This window comes from Borostomias antarcticus, assembly GCF_949987555.1.
Source record: "Borostomias antarcticus genome assembly, chromosome: 15".
Lineage (NCBI taxonomy): Eukaryota > Metazoa > Chordata > Actinopteri > Stomiiformes > Stomiidae > Borostomias > Borostomias antarcticus.
Window position 1 is genome coordinate 24,039,316 of NC_140248.1, and position 22,165 is coordinate 24,061,480.

The window sequence follows — 22,165 nt, forward strand, 5'->3', positions numbered from 1 at the left end:
ATCCCTAGTGTTCTAGAATCATCACTAGACACATCCCTAGTGTTCTAGAATCATCACTAGACACATCCCTAGTGTTCTAGAATCATCACTAGACACATCCCTAGTGTTCTAGAACAATCACTAGACACGTCCCTAGTGTTCTAGAATCATCACTAGACACATCCCTAGTGTTCTAGAACAATCACTAGACACGTCCCTAGTGTTCTAGAATCATCACTAGACACATCCCTAGTGTTCTAGAATCATCACTAGACACATCCCTAGTGTTCTAGAATCATCACTAGACACATCCCTAGTGTTCTAGAATCATCACTAGACACATCCCTAGTGTTCTAGAACAATCACTAGACACGTCCCTAGTGTTCTAGAATCATCACTAGACACATCCCTAGTGTTCTAGAACAATCACTAGACACGTCCCTAGTGTTCTAGAATCATCACTAGACACATCCCTAGTGTTCTAGAATCATCACTAGACACATCCCTAGTGTTCTAGAATCATCACTAGACACATCCCTAGTGTTCTAGAATCATCACTAGACACATCCCTAGTGTTCTAGAATCATCACTAGACACATCCCTAGTGTTCTAGAATCATCACTAGACATCCCTAGTGTTCTAGAATCATCACTAGACACATCCCGTGTGTTCTAGAATACTGAGTGTTCTAGAATCCTCCCTAAACACTACTGGTGTAAAAGTGTAAGCGATTCATCCACAGCTGTAGACCCATCTTTTCTGACATGTACATCAGAATATTCTCTTCCTGTGTGTGTGTGTGTGTGTGTGTGTGTGTGTGTGTCTAGAGAGAGACAGATCCACACAGAGCTCTGTCCAGAAGAATGGCATGAAGGTCCACTATGGCATCTGAGGGACTGTGACGACCACAGTGACTAGAGACAGGACCGTGAGACGTGCGACATAACCACGTAATGTAAACCGTAAAACTGTAACCGAAGAACTGCCGACTCATCAGTGAACTAAAACACAAACAATGAAATGTCCATGAAATGTATTACATAAGTAATAATGAACTGACCGTACACATTAAAAATATCGACATCTAAAACCAGACAATGAGCGAGAACGGTGGAGTTAGTGAAGGGTCGGGGTGGGCGGGGCTAAGTAGAGGATACTGGCAACGTCAGGCCAGGCGTGTCCAGCGAGGTATTGAAGGAGGTCTCTCCAGGAGGACCAGTCTGTGTGTGTGTGTGTGTGTGTGTGGGGGGGGTTCAAAGAGCGCAGGAGGGCGGGGACTGTGGTTCGGGTGTGGCCTCAGGGGGCGGGCCCGACCGAGTGGCCCCGCCGAGACCCGACACGCCCACCCCCGGCGACGAACCGACGACACGGTCCTCTGACATCACGTTGTCCAATAGGGGCTCAGGGCGCGTGGCGGCATCGGGCCTCTCGTGGGAGGGGCTACTGGCACCGGGCTCCGCCTCCCCGGGGCGGGGCTCCTCCTCGTCCTCTGTACAGGGGGAGGGCCGGAGCCCGTGGGAGGAACCGGCGCCCGCGAGGCCGACGGCCGAGTCGTCCGTGCCTGCGAGCTCTCCTCCCGCAGCCTCTACGGGAGCGCTTGGCTCCTTCTCGGCCGCACCCGCCGCCGCCGCGGGCTCGCCCCGCCCCTCCAGGTTCTGATTGGCGGCGGGGGGAGCGTCGTTGTTGGCGGGCGCCGCCACGGGAGCGTTGGCGGTGGGCTGTGATTGGCTCTTCAGCTGGCTGTGGCAGAGGGGGCAGGTCTCCTGGACATAGAGCCACTTCTTCAGACAGCCGGCGTGGAAGAAGTGACTGCAGGGAGTGATGACCGCACACTTCATATCCTGAGGGAGGAGGAGAGGACGCATGGTCAGCTTGACGGCAAACGGGCTGGCACACACACACACAGACATACACACACACACACACACACACACACACACACACACACACACACACACACACACACACACACACACACAAAGACAGAGTATACATATACAGTATACATATCTCATATGCACCCAAACACGCACACCCTGTTTTTCTCTGCATTAGTCGTTTAGCAGACACTTTTATCAAAAGCAACTTACAATAATTGACTTTAACGCAGGTAGTCAGTGTACTACTACTGGGTGCGCACACACACACGCACACACACACACACAAATCCATGGTCCAATACACCCTCCCCAACAGAACACACACCGTCCCACACACACACACACACACACACACCGTCCCACACACACACACCCCCCCCTACCCCGTCAGTCCTACCTGGTAGCAGATGGCGCAGATGTCGTTGTAGCTGAGCAGCTGCGTGTGCGAGGCGGTGGGGAGGGACTTGATCTTGTTGACGGCGTCTCTGCGGAGCAGGAAGCTCTGCCAGCCCAGCTGGGCGCGCAGCCACACGTTGTAGTAGGAGTGGATGAAGATGATGGTGGAGCCCATCACCGTCCACTCGCCGAACACCGTCTCCGACACGCCGTAGGCCACCACGCACAGCGCCACCAGGAACTCCAGCAGCCGGTAGGTGCCGTTGACGTAGTAGATGACGTCGTCCATGTTCTCCACCGGCTCCTTCCGGAACTCCTCCACCATGAAGAGGATGTAGATCAGCAGCGTTCCGAGGACCTGGGGGGTTAGAGGTCAGGGGTTAGGGGTGAGTATGAACTAGGTGAGCTAGTTGGCTGATGTCTAGAATTGCATCATCCTCTGAGTCTCATGTCCAAACATTGAGAAATACTTTTTCCTATTTTTAGCACAATTTTTGTGCTTAAAATTATTTGGGGGGGGGGGAATATCTCTAGCCAGCTAAGTAAAGTAACTAACTTACGATATTGTTGTGGTTAGCTTGGAATTTTTGAACTAGGGCTTTATTTTCAACGCCTAACGCTAGCAGAACCGAACCGTACTGGCTAGCATTCAAAGAAAACTCACTTAAACACTCCACAGTGCACCCAAATCAAATCAAATATGAGGACAGTCTGTCAGGGGTTCATTTGAGTTTTTATACCATTTTTCATATCATTTTTGAAGCCCAACTATCGCTGAACCCATTCTTTTGTTTGGACCTATATTGGTCTCCGTGCATAGGGAGGCGGAGCGATACTTCAAGTTGCCACATAACTAGCTGACACTACGGTCTTCACAACAACAACAACAACAGCCCCACAAACAACAGAGTATTCTCTTACTATTAACACAACAATGGCCACGTTAGAAAGAGATATGTCTGACTTTGAAGAGGATGATGAGGAGTTTAGTTTATCTGGAGATCCTTACTTGTTTGGAGTGTTTAAGTGAGTTTTCTTTGAATGCTAGCCAGTACGGTTCGATTCTGCTAGCGTTAGGCGAGCCGTGAACGCCCGAACGAGAGACGGCTTGGAATCAGCAGGAAATGATCCCCGTCAATCAACCACATCATGGGTAAATTGAAAATGAGGTAAAAAATTCCAGGCTATCCCTTTATCAGTTGGTGAAAAAAAATCATAAGAACCAAACTTTATTTGTTCATCTAAAGATGCACTAATTCATCTACTACTCATCCAGTAGCCCGACCACTTCGCTCTGCTGTCTTGAGGAGACTGGCTGCCCCGTCGCTCCGAGGCCCCTGCGGTCGACGGACACGGTCACGGCTCTTTTCTGTCCTGTGGCCCCGCAGCGGTGGAACGAACTGCCCACTGACGTCAGGACAGCAAAGTCGCTGCCCATCTTCCCCCCCAGGCTGAAAACTCCTCCTAGCACTTCCTGTATTTGTACTTAGCCGTCTTTGAACTTTGATGCTTTTAGTCACTTGTTTACAAAGGAGATGCACTTGGTGAGTAGTACACTTGACTACCTACGCTCAATGCACTTAGGATCAATGTCACTTTGGATAAAAGCGTCTGCTAAATGACTGTAATGTAATGTAAACTAAAGCTAATGTTATGCTACCCAGCTGGGAACATCACTTGTGACTGGATGGCTGAACTGCGACAGGCAGACAAATAAATGTATTAAACAAGCTTAGCGTTTATCTGGGAACGCTAGCTGGAGCTAAAGCAGAACCAGTTTGTTGGTTTCATTCTGGTCAGTTGATGAACAGCAGTCTGCAGTATCGCTCATGGAATAGCAGGTCGTATCCAGGGGTGGGAAACTTGCTGAAAGAAAATGTAACGGACACTTTCCATTTCACTTATGGCTCCAAACCCATAACTAGTGGATGGTATTGCTGTTCCTCCAGGAAATATGGTCACCATTTGAAACTCCATAGCAACGTGTGAAATTCGACCAATGGTGTAACTTCATCAGTCGGTTAGGAATATGTTCACTATTTGAAACTCCATAGCCACATGTGAATTCGACCAATGGTGTAACTTCACAATGTAGCATCACTCAGTCAGTCAGCCAGTCAGTCACAGACGTTGGCGTTGGAGGGCTGGCCCTGCTGTTGTGGTCCAGCCCCAAAAAAGGGATATGGCTGACTGCCTCCTTTCTAGAATCGGCTAGCCTACTGCAAATAAGAACAGAGGTTCTTACAGATTATTACTAATTATTACTTATTAATAGGTTATTAAAGACCCACCCTCTCTACTAGGTTTCAGCTATAGGCTGGGCCAGCAAATCAGATAGTACATGTTATTGGGCTAAAAAACAAACAAACAAAAACTCGATACATACCAGAGTGTCCGTCATAAAAGGCATGTTCATCTGACATCAGATAGAAAACACACTCCCCCATCTTATACAACACAGAGCAGCTTCAGTGCTCCTAGGTTTGTGTCTAGTACCTTGATCTCCTGCACTCTCTAAATTGTCTACCACATACTTATTGAAATAGGCTACTGAAATGTGCTAATAGGTGTGTGTGTGTGTGTGTGTGTGTGTGACTGTGTGTGTCTGTGTGTGTGTGTCTGTGTGTGTGTGTGTGTGTGAGACTGTGTGTGTGTGTGTGTGTGTGTGTGAGACTGTGTTTGTGTGTGTGTGTGTGTGTGTGTGTGTGTGTGACTGTGTGTGTCTGTGTGTGTGTGTGTGACTGTGTGTGTGCGCGTGTGCATGTGTGTGTGTGTGTGTGTGTGTGTGCGCGTGCGTTACCTGCAGGGAGGTCAGGATGCTGGAGGAGATGATGATGAGGAGCCAGAAGTCCATGTGGAAGAACTGGCAGATCATGTAGGCCATGTAGGCCGGGAAGATGAGCAGGAACAGACACAGGCTCACCGCCCGGAAGTGCTTCCACAGACTCCTAGAGAACAGAACCAGGACTCAGTTACACTCTCCCTCCACTAGGGCTGGGTATGGAAGTGCTTCCACAGGCTCCTAGAGCACAGGAGCAGGACTCAGTTACACTCCACCTCCACTAGGGCTGGGTATGGAAGTGCTTCCACAGGCTCCTAGAGCACAGGAGCAGGACTCAGTTACACTCTGCCTCCACTAGGGCTGGGTATGGAAGTGCTTCCACAGGCTCCTAGAGCACAGAGGACAGAACCAGGACTCAGTTACACTCTCCCTCCACTAGGGCTGCGTATGGAAGTGCTTCCACAGGCTCCTAGAGCACAGAGCGCAGCACCAGGACTCGGTTACACTCCACCTCCACTAGGGCTGGGTACCGGCAAGGACCTCACCATACTATACCTATCACTTTACATTACAGTCATTTAGCACACGCTTTTATCCAATGCAATTAGCAATAATTGCATTTAATGTAGGAAAAGCCAATGTACTACTACTCGCCAGAACTCACGAGTGCATCTCCTTTCTAAAACAAGTGACTAAGAGCTTAATCTAGTGCTGAAGGCAAAGTGCAAGAATAGCAAGCTATCATGACACACGGGTCACGATACGATTGTATCACGATACACTGCGATATGGTACACTGCGATATGGTACAGTACATATCGGGATAGTGTAAATTGCGATACTAAAAATACAGCTGAAAATACAACTCCATGGACGTGATCCTGAGAGCAGGATATTCTAAATCCATTTAAAACATGAATGAATCAATGATTGAATTTTATTATTCATTGTATTTATCTAGATCTATTCCCTGTCTTGTTCTGTATACTTTCCTATATTTTCCTTTTAATTTTAGTTAAAAGAAATCCATCTATCGATGATGTACCGCAGGAAATCTAGACAGTATTGCGTCATTGTGTGGCCTCTGTGTACGAAATTTGTTATACAAATAAAGTTTGGTTTGATTTGAACTAAGAGACGTACTTGTCCCGAGACGCCCCCAGGGCCAGCACGATGGGGTCAGCGATCTCCAGCATGGACTGCAGGATGGACGCCACCACGATGAAGAGGATGATGCTGAGGAGGAAGGCTCTGTGGATCACCTGCAGCTCGATCAGCCCCGTCTGCACAGCCAGGATCAGCAGAGTGATGCCCTCCGTCATCCCCCTGAGGATGAGGGAGGAGAGAGGGAGGAGAGAGGGAGGGGAGAGGGAGGATAGAGGAGAGAGGGAGGAGAGAGGGAGGAGAGAGGAGAGAGGGAGGAGAGGTAGGAGAGGAGAGAGGGAGGTGACCAGGTGGAACTGGAAAAAGCAACACACTGAAATCACTTCCATATAACAATTTTTTTCTTTTTTTTCTTCAATCACACATTCACATTTCACACATTAAAAAAAAAAAAAAAGAAAGTTGGGTAACAAATTGGAATCGAGCTATTGGTGTTCGTGCCACCCCTAACACAAACACCGCCCCACCCTGCACGCACGCACGCACGCACGCACGCACGCACGCACACACACACACACACACAGCTGGTTGTGCAGCGAGCGTGGCATACCTGTGCATGGTGTTGTCGTTGATGAAGGCCCTGTATCCCTGCAGGTAGAACTTGCAGAGCGTCAGGACACCCAGGGCCACGAAGGACACGGTGAAGACCAGCCCCAGCAGGGAGTAGGGCGTGCTACAGCACTCTGCTATGCTGCACAACACAACACGGTTACCTCAACACGGTTACCTCAACACGGTTACCTCAACACGGGTACCTCAACACGGTGACCTCAACACGGGTACCTCAACACGGTGACCTCAACACGGGTACCTCAACACGGTTACCTCAACACGGTTACCTCAACACGGTTACCTCAACACGGCTACCTCAACACGGTTACCTCAACACGGTGACCTCAACACGGTTACCTCAACACGGCTACCTCAACACGGTGACCTCAACACGGTGACCTCAACACGGTGACCTCAACACGGTGACCTCAACACGGTGACCTCAACACGGTGACCTCAACACGGTGACCTCAACACGGTTACCTCAACACGGTGACCTCAACACGGTTACCTCAACACGGTGACCTCAACACGGTGACCTCAACACGGTTACCTCAACACTAGCCACCCTGCCCTGCCCTGTCCTGACATACTCCTCATCATTAAAGTGGGTGGAAACAACGAGAGTTTAACAAAAAAGTCTTTAGGGCGTAAGCATGTTCAGGTTTGAACCGATCCAAAGCAGTAGGCGGAGTCTTGTTACCCGCCTAGAAATGCTTTGAAAGTGATACCACTGTGTCAAATAAATCGGCACATTACCTCTCACGTGTTATACATAAAGAGGACACACACACACACACACACACACAATTTAGCATTTATATCCTTGTGGGGTCCCTAAACTTGATTGTAATGTGACGGCCCCGCCTACCCCATTTGCCTGCCTGTGTGTGTGTGTTCACAGTCTTGTTCAGTGTTGGTCCTAGCAGGTTCCTGAGGTGGGCGTGGCCGTCATCAGCAGCTAACCTGGCACACCTGGGCCCGGTGTGTCAGGGCTCTACAAGAAGAGCTGGGAGCTCAGTTGCTAGCTGGCTCTACTCCTCCCGGGGACACCGAGTGCTTTGCTTTATAGTTTGAACTTGGTTTCGCACTATTCAACACTGCATTCATACACCCGTCACTCACTCATGCACTCACTTACACCACTGATAACTGACCGCACATCCCATGTTTGATTTATGTACTTTATGTCTTGTTTGAGCTTAGTTTAATTAAACATTATTGTTAATCCTTAGTTTGGTGTGCGTCCCCCTCCTTTGTCGCGGCCATACACGGCTTGGTTTGTGACAGTAACCCAAGCCCTAAACCCTAACCTTTGACCCTAAAATGAACCCTAACCTTATGGGGGCTAGCAAAATGGCCCCACAAGGACATTTTTTTCTTGTTTAACAATACTTGTGGAGACAGTAGTTTTACAAGCGCGCGCACGCACACACGCACGCACGCACACACGCACGCACGCACGCACACACACCTGGTGAGGAAGAGGAACAGCAGCCTCTCTCTGGAGGTGGGCTTGTCGCGGGTGCTGAAGTACGAGTAGATCTGCAGGGCGAAGAGCAGCAGCCAGAAACACATGAAGAGCACCGGAAGAACCAGCTGGTTCCACAGAGACATGCCCAGCGCCAGCAGACCGTACACCTCCACCACCTAGAACACAAGAACAGGAACATTAATACACCTCCACCACCTAGAACACAAGAACAGGAACATTAATACACCTCCACCACCTAGAACACAAGAACAGGAACATTAATACACCTCCACCACCTAGAACACAGGAACAGGAACATTAATACACCTCCACCACCTAGAACACAAGAACAGGAACATTAATACACCTCAACCACCTAGAACACAAGAACAGGAACATTAATACACCTCCACCACCTAGAACACAAGAACAGGAACATTAATACACCTCAACCACCTAGAACACAAGAACAGGAACATTAATAAACCTCCACCACCTAGAACACAAGAACAGGAACATTAATACACCTCCACCACCTAGAACACAAGAACAGGAACATTAATACACCTCCACCACCTAGAACACAAGAACAGGAACATTAATACACCTCCACCACCTAGAACACAAGAACAGGAACATTGATACACCTCAACCACCTAGAACACAAGAACAGGAACATTAATACACCTCCACCACCTAGAACACAAGAACAGGAACATTAATACACCTCAACCACCTAGAACACAAGAACAGGAACATTAATACACCTCCACCACCTAGAACACAAGAACAGGAACATTAATACACCTCCACCACCTAGAACACAAGAACAGGAACATTAATACACCTCCACCACCTAGAACACAGGAGACAGTGGAGCATTTAAATACAGACAGAACACACGGCATGCCACCAAGAGCAGGTCACTGTACACAGGATGTACATACTGGACACGTATTACTACAATCGCATTACACGTACTAGCTCTCAGTATGTGGTCTAGGCCAGGTAGTAAGATTTACTAAAGTAGTATTACTATATTACTTGAGTACTTGTACCTATACTAGCTCTACGTAGGCGGTCTTAGAGAGGTTGTAAGTATTAGTAAAGTAGTATTACAGTATTACTACAGTACTACTACCTGTACTAGCTCACTGTAGGCGGTCTTGGCCAGGTTGTAGGTATTACTTCAGTAGTATTACAGTATTACCATGGTACTAACCTGTACTAGCTCCCTGTAGGCTGTCTTGGCCAGGTTGTAGGTATTACTTCAGTAGTATTACAGTATTACCATGGTACTAACCTGTACTAGCTCCCTGTAGGCGGTCTTGGCCAGGTTGTAGGGCACCAAAAGGTTGGAGGCCAGGAAGTAGATGACCTCCAGGCCGGTGAAGATCATGGAGAAGCGGTTGATGAAGACGATGGTCTCCAGGGGGACGAGGCACAGCCGGGCCACCAGGGGGAGCAGGTGAGCGGAGAACAGCCATATGCGCTTGGTCTGCATCACGCAGGAGCACAGGGTGCACACCACCAGCTGGCCTGCAGGGGGCGACAGAGCGCTTTTGAACAGCGATACCAGACTGACATTAGAGACGCACTGCTGTAGCAGGACAAGGACAGGTTCCTTCCAGAGCACAGAGGGACAGGAAACGCACACGCAGCTAGACAGCACGTGTCACACTGTGGGTTAAGTTACACAGACAATGATGACAGACAATGATGACAGACTAATGAGGGGAAAAAAAGGGCAGTGTTCTGCTTATAGAGAGGACTGGTTTCTAAACCTGAACACACACTCTACTGTTACAGGCTCTTCTCTGTCCTGGCCCCGCAGTGCTGGAACCAACCGCCCACTGACGTCAGGACAGCAGAGTCGCTGCCCATCTATCGCCGCAGGCTCAAAACTCACCTCTTTAAGAAGCACTAGCAGGATCCTCCCTGTTAAGCACCCATTGTATTTATGTTTGGCTTCTCTTGCACTTTGCCTTCAGCTCTAGATCATGCTCTTAGTCGCTTGTTTAGAAAGGAGATGCACTTGTGAGCTCTGGTGAGTTGTAGTACACTGACTGCCTACATTAAATGCAATTACTGTAAGACGCTTTGGACAAAATCTTCTGCTAAATGTCTGTAATGTAATGCACTGTTAAATGACTGTAATGTAATACACTGTTAAATGACTGTAATGTAATGCAGTGTTAAATCCACGCTCTTAGCTGACTGAGCCTTCAGCATGATGCCTGATGCACCTGCAGCCGCTGTCGGACAAGCTCAGACTGAACCTTCTGTACCGACGACAAAAGAGGACAGAGAGGAGAGAGAGGAGGAGAGAGAGGAAGTGGGGGCAGAGAAGAGGAGAGAGAGAGAGGAGGAGAGAGAAGAGGAGAGAGAGGAAGTGGGGGCAGAGAAGAGGAGGAGAGAGAGGAAGGGGGGGGCAGAGAAGAGGAGAGAGAGAGGAGGAGGAGAGGACAGAGATGAGGATGGCAGAGGAGGAGGGTAGAGAGGAGGAGGAAGGAGGTAGAGTAGAGGAGCAGTGTGTCACATCCAGTCAAGAGGCTGCAGGAGTTGATGTGACAACCCTGGGGTCCGTGACAGCAGCACTAACAGGCTCTCTCTGCTCCAACACACACACACACACATACCTGACTCTGCTGCTCTCTGGACACACACACACACACACACACACACACACACACACACACACATACACACACACACACCCACACACACACACACACACACACACACACAAACACACCTGACTCAGCTCTCTCTCTGAACTGCTGCTTGCTGGTGTAACCTGAGTGTCCTAGAGACAGACTTCCTGTCCAGCTGTGCTGAGCTGCTGCAGGGCCCAGAGCACAACCACACCCACTCTGGCTCGTCTGCTACAGGAGCATCCTACACCGCTTAGGAACCCGAGACTGGGCCCTACACAGCCTTTCACTACCCCTCTCTCCTCCCCCTCTCCCTCATCTCTCCTCCACCTCTCCCTCTCCTCCCCCTCTCCCTCTCCTCCCTCTCCTCCACCTCTCCCTCTCCTCCACCTCTCCCACTCCTCCACCTCTCCTCCCCCTCTCCTCCCCCTCTCCTCCCCCTCTCCTCCCCCTCTCCTCCACCTCTCCTCTCCCTCTCCTCCACCTCTCCCTCTCCTCCCCCACCTCTCCCTCTCCTCCCCCTCTCCTCCACCTCTCCATCTCCTCCCCCTCTCCATCCCCTCTCCCTCTCCTCCACCTCTCCCTCTCCTCCCCCTCTCCCTCCAGCTCAGTGGCCTTGTGGTTAGAGTGTCACCCTGAGACTGGGAGGTCGGGAGCTCGATCCCCGGCCGAGTCATACCAAAGACTATAAAAATGGTATCCATTGCCTCCCTGCATGGCACTCAGCATCAAGGGTTGGAATTGGGGGGTTAGATCACCATGAATTATGATTCCCGAGCGCGGCACCGCTGCTGCTCACCGCTCCCCCAGGGGATGGGTCAAATGCGGAGAACAAATTTCACACACTCAGGTGTGTGACAATCATTGGGACTTTAACCTTTAACTTTAACCTTTTAACCGGCCTCCATAGGACAGTGGCTGCGGAAGAAGAAAGCAGAGGATGAGCGACAGACACAGAGGAGGATAAGAGAGAGAGAGAGGGGGGAAAGTGTGTCCTCCAGAGAGAGGTTTGGGGTGTGTGGAGCAAGGTTATTATAGTTAACGAAAACTAACTAAAAAACGAAAACTAGGTGTGAAAAAACATTAGTTAACTGAAATAAAAATAAAAACTAGACTTTACTAAGAAACGATAACTAACCAAAACTGTATTGTGTGTTTACAAAACTAAATAAAATAAACAAAAATGATTGAGAAAATGTCCTTAGTTTTAGTCTTTTTCATTTCATACATAAGTCTAGTATTTTGGGTGGATATGAAATCTATCCTCCATTTTATTTAGCTGTGTCCCTGCGCAGGAGTAACCTGACGTGGTCCAGATGGCTTGTTTCACACGGAGTGAAACAACATGAGCTCAGGATGGTCTCACAAGACTAGCGCAGAAGAGAAAAAAACTAAAACTAATACTGAAACTAATAAAAACGAAACTAAAACTAAGCATTTTCAAAAAATAAAAACGAGACGAAACTAGCAAACCTGCTTTAAAACTAATCAAAACTAAACTGAAATTGAAAACAAAAAGTTAAAACGGTATAAAAATAAAAACTTATGAAAAAAGCAAAACTATTATAACCTTGGTGTGGAGACAGTGGAGAAAGAGGTTTGGGGTGTGTGTGGAGACAGTGGAGATAGAGGTTTGGGGTGTGTGTGGAGTGTGTAAGATGTGTGTGTGTTTATGATGTGTGCATCTTTACCTATCAAGGCTGTGGTGAATCGGTTCATAGACAAGGGCTCCAGGTAGAGAGGGCCGTCGTAGCCAGACTCCAGCTCACTGCGAACATAGTCCCTGAAAAACAGGTTCTCACTGTTACAATCAAGAACATAGTCCCTGGAAAACAGGTTCTCACTGTCACAATCAAGAACATAGTCCCTGGAAAACAGGTTCTTGTCACAATCAAGAACATAGTCCCTGAAAAACAGGTTCTCACTGTTACAATCAAGAACATAGTCCCTGGAAAACAGGTTCTCACTGTTACAATCAAGAACATAGTCCCTGGAAAACAGGTTCTTGTCACAATCAAGAACATAGTCCCTGAAAAACAGGTTCTCACTGTTACAATCAAGAACATAGTCCCTGGAAAACACCACATCCCTGTCACAATCAAGTGTGTGTGTGTGTGTGTGTTAGGGGTGGGAATCTGCAAGGATCGCATGATTCAAATTTGATTCTCGGGAGTCATGATTCATAGATTGCGATTTTGAATTACTTTTTTGCCCATTTGACTGCAGTAAACGATCAGAACACAAATTAATTAAACTTCCTGATTAAAAAAAAAACACATTTTGAGTGAACAAAATTTATCTGGGTGTGCCAAGTGAGCCCCAATGTTTATAGTTTTTAAATACTGCTGCTGTGTGTGTGTGTGTGTGTGTGTGTGTGTGGGCGCGTGTGTGTTTTGCATATCGTGTTTCTCTTATCAAGCATCTTCATCTGTTGAATGTAAAGTAGGCTCACACTCATTTCTCTCTCACTTGCGTTGCCAGGAGAACAAAACAAACAAGCCGGGCGTTTAGGTAGAAGCCTGGATACAGGCTGTGTGGGTGTGTGCACGCTCATCACACTTCTTGAGGTTTTCAGTAAAAGTAGGCTAACAGAGAAGAGCAATGTAGTCTGCTTTATCATTGTCAGAAAATAGCGTGTGGGACAGATGTCTGCTTATGTTCAGTTCACTAGACATCTAGTAAATATAACTGTCTGGGTTAGTTCACTAGAAATCTAGCTTATATAACTGTCTGGTAGGGCTGCACGATTATGACAAAAGATAATAATTGTGATTATTTGCTTCAAAATGGTAATTGTAATTAATAATTGTGATTAATATTTAATATATAATATTAATATATAATATAATCTATAAAAGGTCTGGTTTATTTCACTAGAAAGCTAACTTATATTTGATTTCTGATTATGGTGAAGTAAACTGTGAAGTAAAGTAGTGAAGTGAAGTAGTGAAGTGAAGTAGTGAAGTAAAGTTGTGAAGTGAAGTAGTGAAGTGAAGTAGTGAAGTAAAGTTGTGAAGTGAAGTAGTGAAGTGAAGTAGTGAAGTGAAGTAGTGAAGTGAAGTAGTGAAGTGAAGTAGTGAAGTAGTGAAGTAAAATAGTGAAGTGAAGTAGTGAAGTAGTGAAGTGTACTCAGGGTAGCATGGGGATGGAGGGAAGCGGGAGAATGGAGAAAGAACAGGCTGAAGAGAGAGAGGACAAAACCGAAGTGGAGGTGGAGAGAGAAGAAAGAGAAGTGGAGGTGGAGAGAGAGAGAAGTGGAGGTGGAGAGAGAGAGGAGAGAGAGAAGTGGAGGTAGAGAGAGAGAGGAGAGAGAAGTGGAGGTGGAGAGAGAAAGGAGAGAGAGAAGTGGAGGTAGAGAGAGAGAGGAGAGAGAAGTGGAGGTGGAGAGAGAGAGGAGAGAGAAGTGGAGGTGGAGAGAGAGGGGAGATAGAAGTGGAGTTAGAGAGAGGAGAGATAGAAGTGGAGTTAGAGAGAGGAGAGATAGAAGTGGAGGTGGAGAGAGAGGAGAGAGAAGTGGAGGTGGAGAGAGAGATAGAAGTTGAGGTGGAGAGAGAGAGATAGAAGTTGAGGTGGAGAGAGAGAGATAGAAGTTGAGGTGGAGAGAGAGAGATAGAAGTTGAGGTGGAGAGAGAGAGATAGAAGTTGAGGTGGAGAGAGAGAGATAGAAGTGGAGTTAGAGAGGAGAGATAGAAGTTGAGGTGGAGAGAGAGAGATAGAAGTTGAGGTGGAGAGAGAGAGATAGAAGTTGAGGTGGAGAGAGAGATAGAAGTTGAGGTGGAGAGAGAGAGATAGAAGTTGAGGTGGAGAGAGAGAGAGATAGAAGTTGAGGTGGAGAGAGAGATAGAAGTTGAGGTGGAGAGAGAGAGATAGAAGTTGAGGTGGAGAGAGAGAGATAGAAGTTGAGGTGGAGAGAGAGAGAGAAGTTGAGGTGGAGAGAGAGAGAGAAGTTGAGGTGGAGAGAGAGAGATAGAAGTTGAGGTGGAGAGAGAGATAGAAGTTGAGGTGGAGAGAGAGATAGAAGTTGAGGTGGAGAGAGAGAGATAGACGTTGAGGTGGAGAGAGAGAGATAGAAGTTGAGGTGGAGAGAGAGAGATAGAAGTTGAGGTGGAGAGAGAGAGATAGAAGTTGAGGTGGAGAGAGAGATAGAAGTTGAGGTGGAGAGAGAGAGATAGAAGTTGAGGTGGAGAGAGAGAGATAGAAGTTGAGGTGGAGAGAGAGAGATAGAAGTTGAGGTGGAGAGAGAGATAGAAGTTGAGGTGGAGAGAGAGAGATAGAAGTTGAGGTGGAGAGAGAGAGATAGAAGTTGAGGTGGAGAGAGAGAGATAGAAGTTGAGGTGGAGAGAGAGAGATAGAAGTTGAGGTGGAGAGAGAGATAGAAGTTGAGGTGGAGAGAGAGAGATAGAAGTTGAGGTGGAGAGAGAGAGATAGAAGTTGAGGTGGAGAGAGAGAGATAGAAGTTGAGGTGGAGAGAGAGGTCTTTGGATAAATAGAACATTGTTCTGCCTAATAGGTCAGTCATGGAAGTCATGAAAAATATGTAAAATTGAAGGAAATTGCTTTATACATCTACAAATCTTTGTGTGTGTGCGTGTGTGTGTGCGTGCGTGTGTATGTGCGTGTGTGTGCGCGTGTGCGTGTGTGTGTGCGCGTGTGTGTGTGTAGGTGTGTGTGTGTGCGCGTGTGTGTGTGTGTCTAACCTGGAGACCTGGTGTCCAGCGAAGAGCAGCAGGGCAGTGAGAACGTACAGGTAGAGGCGGACCAGGTGCTGTCTGGGCAGAGTCAGCAACACCAGGCTCAGGATATACCCTGGAGAGACCAGACAGAGAGACCAGTGAGTCAGCAACACCAGGCTCAGGATATACCCTGGAGAGACCAGACAGAGAGACCAGTAAGTCAGCAACACCAGGCTCAGGATATACCCTGGAGAGACCAGACAGAGAGACCAGTAAGTCAGCAACACCAGGCTCAGGATATACCCTGGAGAGACCACACAGAGAGACCAGTTAGTCAGCAACACCAGGCTCAGGATATACCCTGGAGAGACCACACAGAGAGACCAGTTAGTCAGCAACACCAGGCTCAGGATATACCCTGGAGAGACCAGACAGAGAGACCAGTTAAGTCAGTAATACCAGGCTCAGGATATACCCTGGAGAGACCAGATAGAGAGACCAGTTAGTCAGTAATACCAGGCTCAGGATATACCCTGGAGAGACCAGACAGACCAGTTAGTCAGCAACACCAGGCTCAGGATATACCCTGGAGAGACCAGACAGAGAGACCAGTTAGTCAGCAACACCAGGCTCAGGATATACCCTGGAGAGACCAGACAGAGACCAGTTACGTCAGTAATACCAGGCTCAGGATATACCCTGGAGAGACCAGACAGAGAGACCAGTTAGTCAGTAATACCAGGCTCAGGATATACCCTGGAGAGACCAGACAGAGAGACCAGTTAAGTCAGCAACACCAGGCTCAGGATATACCCTGGAGAGACCAGACAGAGAGACCAGTTAGTCAGTAATACCAGGCTCAGGATATACCCTGGAGAGACCAAACAGAGAGACCAGTTAGTCAGTAATACCAGGCTCAGGATATACCCTGGAGAGACCAGACAGAGAGACCAGTTAGTCAGTATGTCAACTGCATTTCGTTGTCCCTAGAGGACAAACCTTTACGTTTCTATCAGAGCAGAGAGGGACATGTAGCTAAACTCTGTGTAGCCTCAACGCCAGACCCATGAGAGTTCTTACGCTAATGCACCGTGTACTCTAGTGTATCTACGCAAGTAATGTCGTTGTACTCCGCATAACGACAACAACATTACCGCATAGACCTGCACTGAAACATTAACATTCCCTCAAGTGGAAGAGGATATTTTGGACTGTGCACTGCTGGGGGTTTGCAGTTTTACGTTCTATCGACAAACTGAAAGATCTCCATCATCATCAGTTTGAAACACTTCTCTCACACCTTTTCAATGTTGACCCCTAGACCCGCCCACAGAAAACCAGCTTGGGTGGCGAAGTGGAGATTCAACGTAATATCTGAGTCTGGAGAGACTAAACTCTGTAGACTGGAACTAACATATGAACTGTTGACCACACAGTCAGGAACGGTCATAGACAAATCACCACAGGCAAGGGACCAATCAGCATCCATCCAGCTCTCCACCCGGTCGCTCTAGGAGGTCATAGATCTGCCTGCCGGGCCCAGACCAAGCCATCAACATGCCTGTGTGTTCTGCAGAGTAAGTGCTACAGGCCTGACCACTTCGGCCCACTGCCGAAGACGCCTGTGAGGGAACCCAACCCCTAGCCTGAAGGTGGAGTCCAGCCGCCGGACCAATTTTCTGTTTCCTGTTCCTGTTCCTGTTTACACACACGTGCACCTCTCTCACACATGTACACACACACAAATACATCTCTCTCCCCCTCTCTCTCTCTCACACACACACACAGGGTGCGAGAAAGGGTAGAGATCTGTGAGTGTGTGGGTGTGTGTGTGCCAGTGTGTAATAGAGAGAGAATAGCATAAGTGAGAGAGGGAGAAAAAGAGTGAGAGAGACAGAAAGTGAGAGAATGTGTGTGTGTGCGAGAGAGAGAGAGAGAGAGAGAGATGTGTCATTAGAAGTAGCGCCCAATGAGGGTGAAGTCCTCCGAGACTCGCCATATTAAACCTAGAAACACACAGAAACTGTCTGTGCCTGGGTCTCTCCTTCCCCCTCCTCCTCCTCCTCCTCTCTCCCAGAGAGCCGTCAGCAGCAGCCCACAGAGGTGCGGTCCACTGGGCTCCGCCGCTGCCATCAGCAAATACTCAGCTCATTGACTCATCAACCTCTTCAGCCAAGCTCTCTAAGCCCCCACACACACCGCCAAACTCACGGTGAGGTCATAGAGTACAGCACGCAGTTACATTTGAGTCATTTAGCATTCAGCCAAAGCGACTTATAATAAGTACATTTGTCAAGAGTGAGCTAGCTTGCTTGCTGCCTCTTATTAATATGTGGTGCAGTAGCACAGTAATAACTCAAATAGAACTGGGAATAGGCTTTGCCACGTAGCTCAGGAGGTAGAGGGGCCGGCTGGTGATCGCAAGGTCCCTGGTTCAATCCCAGCTCCTGGCGGTGTGCCGAAGTGTCCTTGAGCAAGAATCTGAACCCCAAAATCGCTCATGTGCAGCAAGGTGGCGTAATACCTGGTACTGTCGCCACACAGTAAGAAGGTCTCCGGGCCTTTCTGTGTTGAGTTTCCATGTTCTCCCCCAGTGTTTCCACCCAGAAGGACCCAATACAAAAAATAAGCAGAAGAACAGACGCCCTTCAGGGCTGGTCCCTGACCAAGACCTGGACTGAGCACTTGGACTTGGTCCCCAGGCACCATGAACGATGGCTGCCCTTGGAGGATGACAGCTTGGATGGGGGAAATGCAAGGAACATTTTCCACTGGCGACCGCAAATGCATGTGTGTGTGTGTTGTATGTGGTTGTCGCCACTCATTCACCTGTGTGTATTTGTGTGATGACCACCGTGTGGTGAAAAGACCCCCGACGTCCTGAATGATTATATCTTGAATATACAAAGTACAACGGCTCTTAACCACTCAGATCGTAAGGTCGGAACTACCAGCTGTATAAACGATTAATAAATGAACAGTTTCATGGAAAGTTCTCTCCATCTCTCTCCATCTCAATTCTCTCCATCTTCCGGGCCAGTAGAAACACACAAGTGACCAGTAGAACTTTGATCCGGGAGAGAACCGGCAGGTGAGACCCCGGCAGAGCTACTCACCGACGTAGTGCAGGTAGAGTGCCAGGTACTTGTACTGGAAGAGGGGGTTGTTGTTGAGGCTGGACCTCTGGATCTTCTGGAAGAAGGAGGAGACGTCCCAGCGGTAGAGCACATCCAGGAGCATGATGCTGGGCACGCGCAGCCCCACGTTCAGCACTGCCTCCACACGCTCCTTCATCGCCATGACGCCGCGGCCACGCCGGCCAGCTACACGCAGGGCTGACTGGACACGGAGGGGAGAGGGAGACAGAAGGCGTGGGTCCAGTTAATCCTTTGTGACGGTCAAAGTCGATTTTTGGTCATTAATCGATTTTGGTCAAAATGTCGTCTTTTTTTAATTCAAATAAACACGTCCTTTTAAAAAATATTTACTTCAGAAAACTGAAGTTATATTGCGCATCATCAGTTCTAGCTCTACTGGGGCTGCACGATTATGAAAAAAGATAATAATTGCGATTATTTGCTTCAAAATGGTAATTGTGATTAATAATTGCGATTAATATTTAATATATATTATATAATAACCAAAATGCTCCCAAATCACGGACGTTGATCCCTTTCTTGCTACTAACTCACTGACCTCGTTTTCGCTCATTTTTTCACTACTCACGGCTGCAGGTACTCTTGTGACACTGGTCTTGACCTACTGCTATCTGTCTTCAGTGAAATTGCTACGCACAGCGCACTCAGCGGGAACGCATGTGATTGGTCAGAAAGCATAAGCGCCTGTGATTCGTCCGTGTAGTCCTAGCACACTCAATTCAAAGCAAAATTATTAATCACATTAATTGCGGCCTTTTGCGATTAGTTAATTGCGGAGGTCATAATCACGATTTCGATTAATTCACAATTCATTGTGCAGCCCTAAGCTCTACACTGATTGGAATGGGGGCTCGTCATCATCTATGTAAAATGTGAGTTGTGCACATCCCTATATGGTACACAACAAAACAAAAACATGTTTCAAAACAAAACCTTTACGAGAAATGCATAGCCCTAATTTAAACACTGTATAGTGTTTGCTCAGTCTACCCATCTTCACCCAAGGGCTGTTTGTTTTATAAAACCAGGTTCCACGTGTTGGGGAGGCCAGACAGGACTACTTTCCTCCAAGCTGTGCTCAGCTCCCATGTTCAGACAGACTCACTCATACATGACTTAAATATACTCCCAGTTCCCTTGAAGTACCCCCATTTAAATATCTGGCATTCCACAGATGCAGGATGTGGTTACAGTAAGTAAGTCATCCCTCTGGAGTTGCATGGCACTGAAGGCATGGCGCTTAAACACCCCGTTTATCACACCGTCGCCAGGCAGACCGACAAACTCACTATAGTAAAAGCCTTATCATCATGTGCACTATCCAATACAATACTAGGGCCACCCACGACTCGGCATGAAGACGGGTTTACGTGCGTTTGCATTACATTATGTGTGTGTTACTTCTCTGGACAGGAGTGGTTACATAACTTGTGATTTCACACTGTGTGCCATGACGAGAAAACCTAGATATTACCGCTCAGAATCCTTAAATGACATAACCGGGAATGTGATCTCAAACGATATTATTTTTAGAAGCTGAAAGGTAAATATTGTGAGTCTGGTGTAAGTGTATAAACCCCATCTGGTGGGTATAGCCTGGGGTGGTTGGTTCTCTGGTTCTGCAGAGCCACAACTGAACTGTAGTAACCCCGGCCGCGTTTGCTACTAAGCTAGCTAGCTTTGCCTTATTACATTATAATACCGTGGTGGTAGTGATGCCAACATAATGATGAAGACCAACAAAGTATGTCTCACAATCTTATATTTTGTAAATAAATTAATAAATGTGATAGATAAGCCAACCGGATGGGCAGTGTCAAAAAGAAAGCTTCACTAATATTAGAGAGTAGCACGTTTTGTGACCCGGGGTCTCCCCGTTTGCATGGGTGGGTGGAGTTTATACTCGATAAAGCCAGATATTCGTTGCACGGATCTCAATTTTCTGCATAGGGGAGTTCCTTGCGTATCCCTGCCTGCTTTGAATGATGCCGTCGGCTGTATTTGATACCAGTTTCAACTCCTCAAGCATCGTTAACAAGTTGGGCCAAATGCCAGAACTCAAAACGAGGGAACGTGAACACAGGCTTCGTGGCCCGCAACTGCTAGATAGCTTAGCGAATAATGCTATTTCTGCTGTAGGTTATATGGCTGTATTTGTAACTAGCCACCTTTAATCTTCAAATCACGATTATAGACATATATAAACAGCTGATCGGCACCTAGATAGCTAACGTCCCAACTAAAACCGAGCTAGCTAGCGCTAGCTAACGTGGTTAGCCTCCCCGGGACCCAAACAACCCGAATAGTTTCTAACGTCGATAGCCACTACTATCGTATCGCTACCCCATAGAAAATACAATAACTTACAGGGAGATTGCGACGTTCACGGCGTATAACTCAGTTTCAGGATACTTCTCCGGTCGGATATCAACCATTTTAACTCGGTGGCTCCCGAGTTAACGGTTGTGGTGATGGAATTTCCACCGAGGATCCAGACGTCGGCCCCCACTCATCTCACCTCGCAGCCGCCATTCTGGTGCGAGTCTGAGAGCAGCAGCGGAACGGCTCCTTTGAGTGAATCGTTCTGAAGAACCGAACTAATCCATCCTTAGTGAATCTTGATGATGATGAGGAGGAGGAGGATGAGGATGACTGCCTAACTCAAATCTGTCACATTGAAAGATGCTTTGTTTTATTATTAGCTGTCAACGAGGTCAACTCTGAGAGCGACTCCATTTGAATTCGTTTTATGCTGTCGGACGAGTCGAAAAGAATCGAGTCACCAACAAGAATCGAATTGGATGTCACTAGTTGCAGTGTAGGATTGACAGAAGCGAAATAAATTATTTTCTGGGGGGTGGGCAGTTAGCGCATTTATGAGTGAGCAATCCACGAGATAGGACAGAATTTGCAGTAATTTTAGTGCACCTGTATTTTATTTACAAGAATGAACTTCTGTCCTTACTCCAGTGTATCAGTCAGGATGGCCGAGCGGTCTAAGGCGCTGCGTTCAGGTCGCAGTCTCCTCTGGAGGCGTGGGTTCGAATCCCACTTCTGACAAGATACTTTTTCCGAGCACATCGTGGATTCGGCAGCAACATTTCACTCTGTATTATATACTGTACTTTTGTGACAAATACATCTGAATCATCCATGAGCAACACACGATGCAGTTAGTATTTATTTACCATAGCTACGTTATTGGTAAAAGGATTGCACTTATCCAATATGCTTTACATTGACCTCTCTCCATCTCATTTACTCTCATTTACCTTTGCTGTAATTTCCCACGGCTGGAGATGTCCTCCTACGGAGATTATTAAAGTGTATATCTATCTATACATTATTACAAAGGACTGTTGTCGATTGAATCAGTACAATGGATGTATTGGATCAATACGTTGTTTTGGCGCCCCCTGGCGGCGTCCTTCGGTAACCCCAAGAAGTAGTGAG

General features: G+C 47.6%; 1 protein-coding gene across 1 annotated transcript; it reads right to left on the minus strand.

Moving 5' to 3' along the window:
• Positions 1-649: 649 nt before the first annotated feature.
• LOC311318158 (RING finger protein 145-like) lies at positions 650-21,215 on the minus strand. The gene is made up of 11 exons (XM_084449401.1): positions 21,080-21,215; positions 18,671-18,893; positions 15,579-15,687; positions 12,573-12,664; positions 9,531-9,766; positions 8,228-8,403; positions 6,752-6,892; positions 6,181-6,363; positions 5,056-5,203; positions 2,257-2,613; positions 650-1,820 (listed from the first exon to the last, which is right to left on the minus strand). The coding sequence occupies exons 2-11, from the start codon at positions 18,852-18,854 to the stop codon at positions 1,233-1,235; spliced, it is 2,214 nt and encodes a 737-aa protein (XP_084305527.1). The 5' UTR covers positions 18,855-18,893; positions 21,080-21,215; the 3' UTR covers positions 650-1,232.
• Between the last annotated feature and the right edge of the window lie 950 nt (positions 21,216-22,165).

What these genes read in the sequence shown, in the direction of transcription:
- LOC311318158 (XM_084449401.1), bottom strand. Translation starts at nt 18,854, where the DNA reads ATGGCGATGAAGGAGCGTGTGGAGGCAGTGCTGAACGTGGGGCTGCGC. An exon ending in ACTCTACCTGCACTACGTCG is followed by an intron (nt 15,688 to 18,670) that starts GTGAGTAGCTCT and finishes TGGTCTCTCCAG; the next exon opens with GGTATATCCTGAGCCTGGTG. An exon ending in CTGGGGGCGTCTCGGGACAA is followed by an intron (nt 5,204 to 6,180) that starts GTACGTCTCTTA and finishes TCTGTTCTCTAG; the next exon opens with GAGTCTGTGGAAGCACTTCC.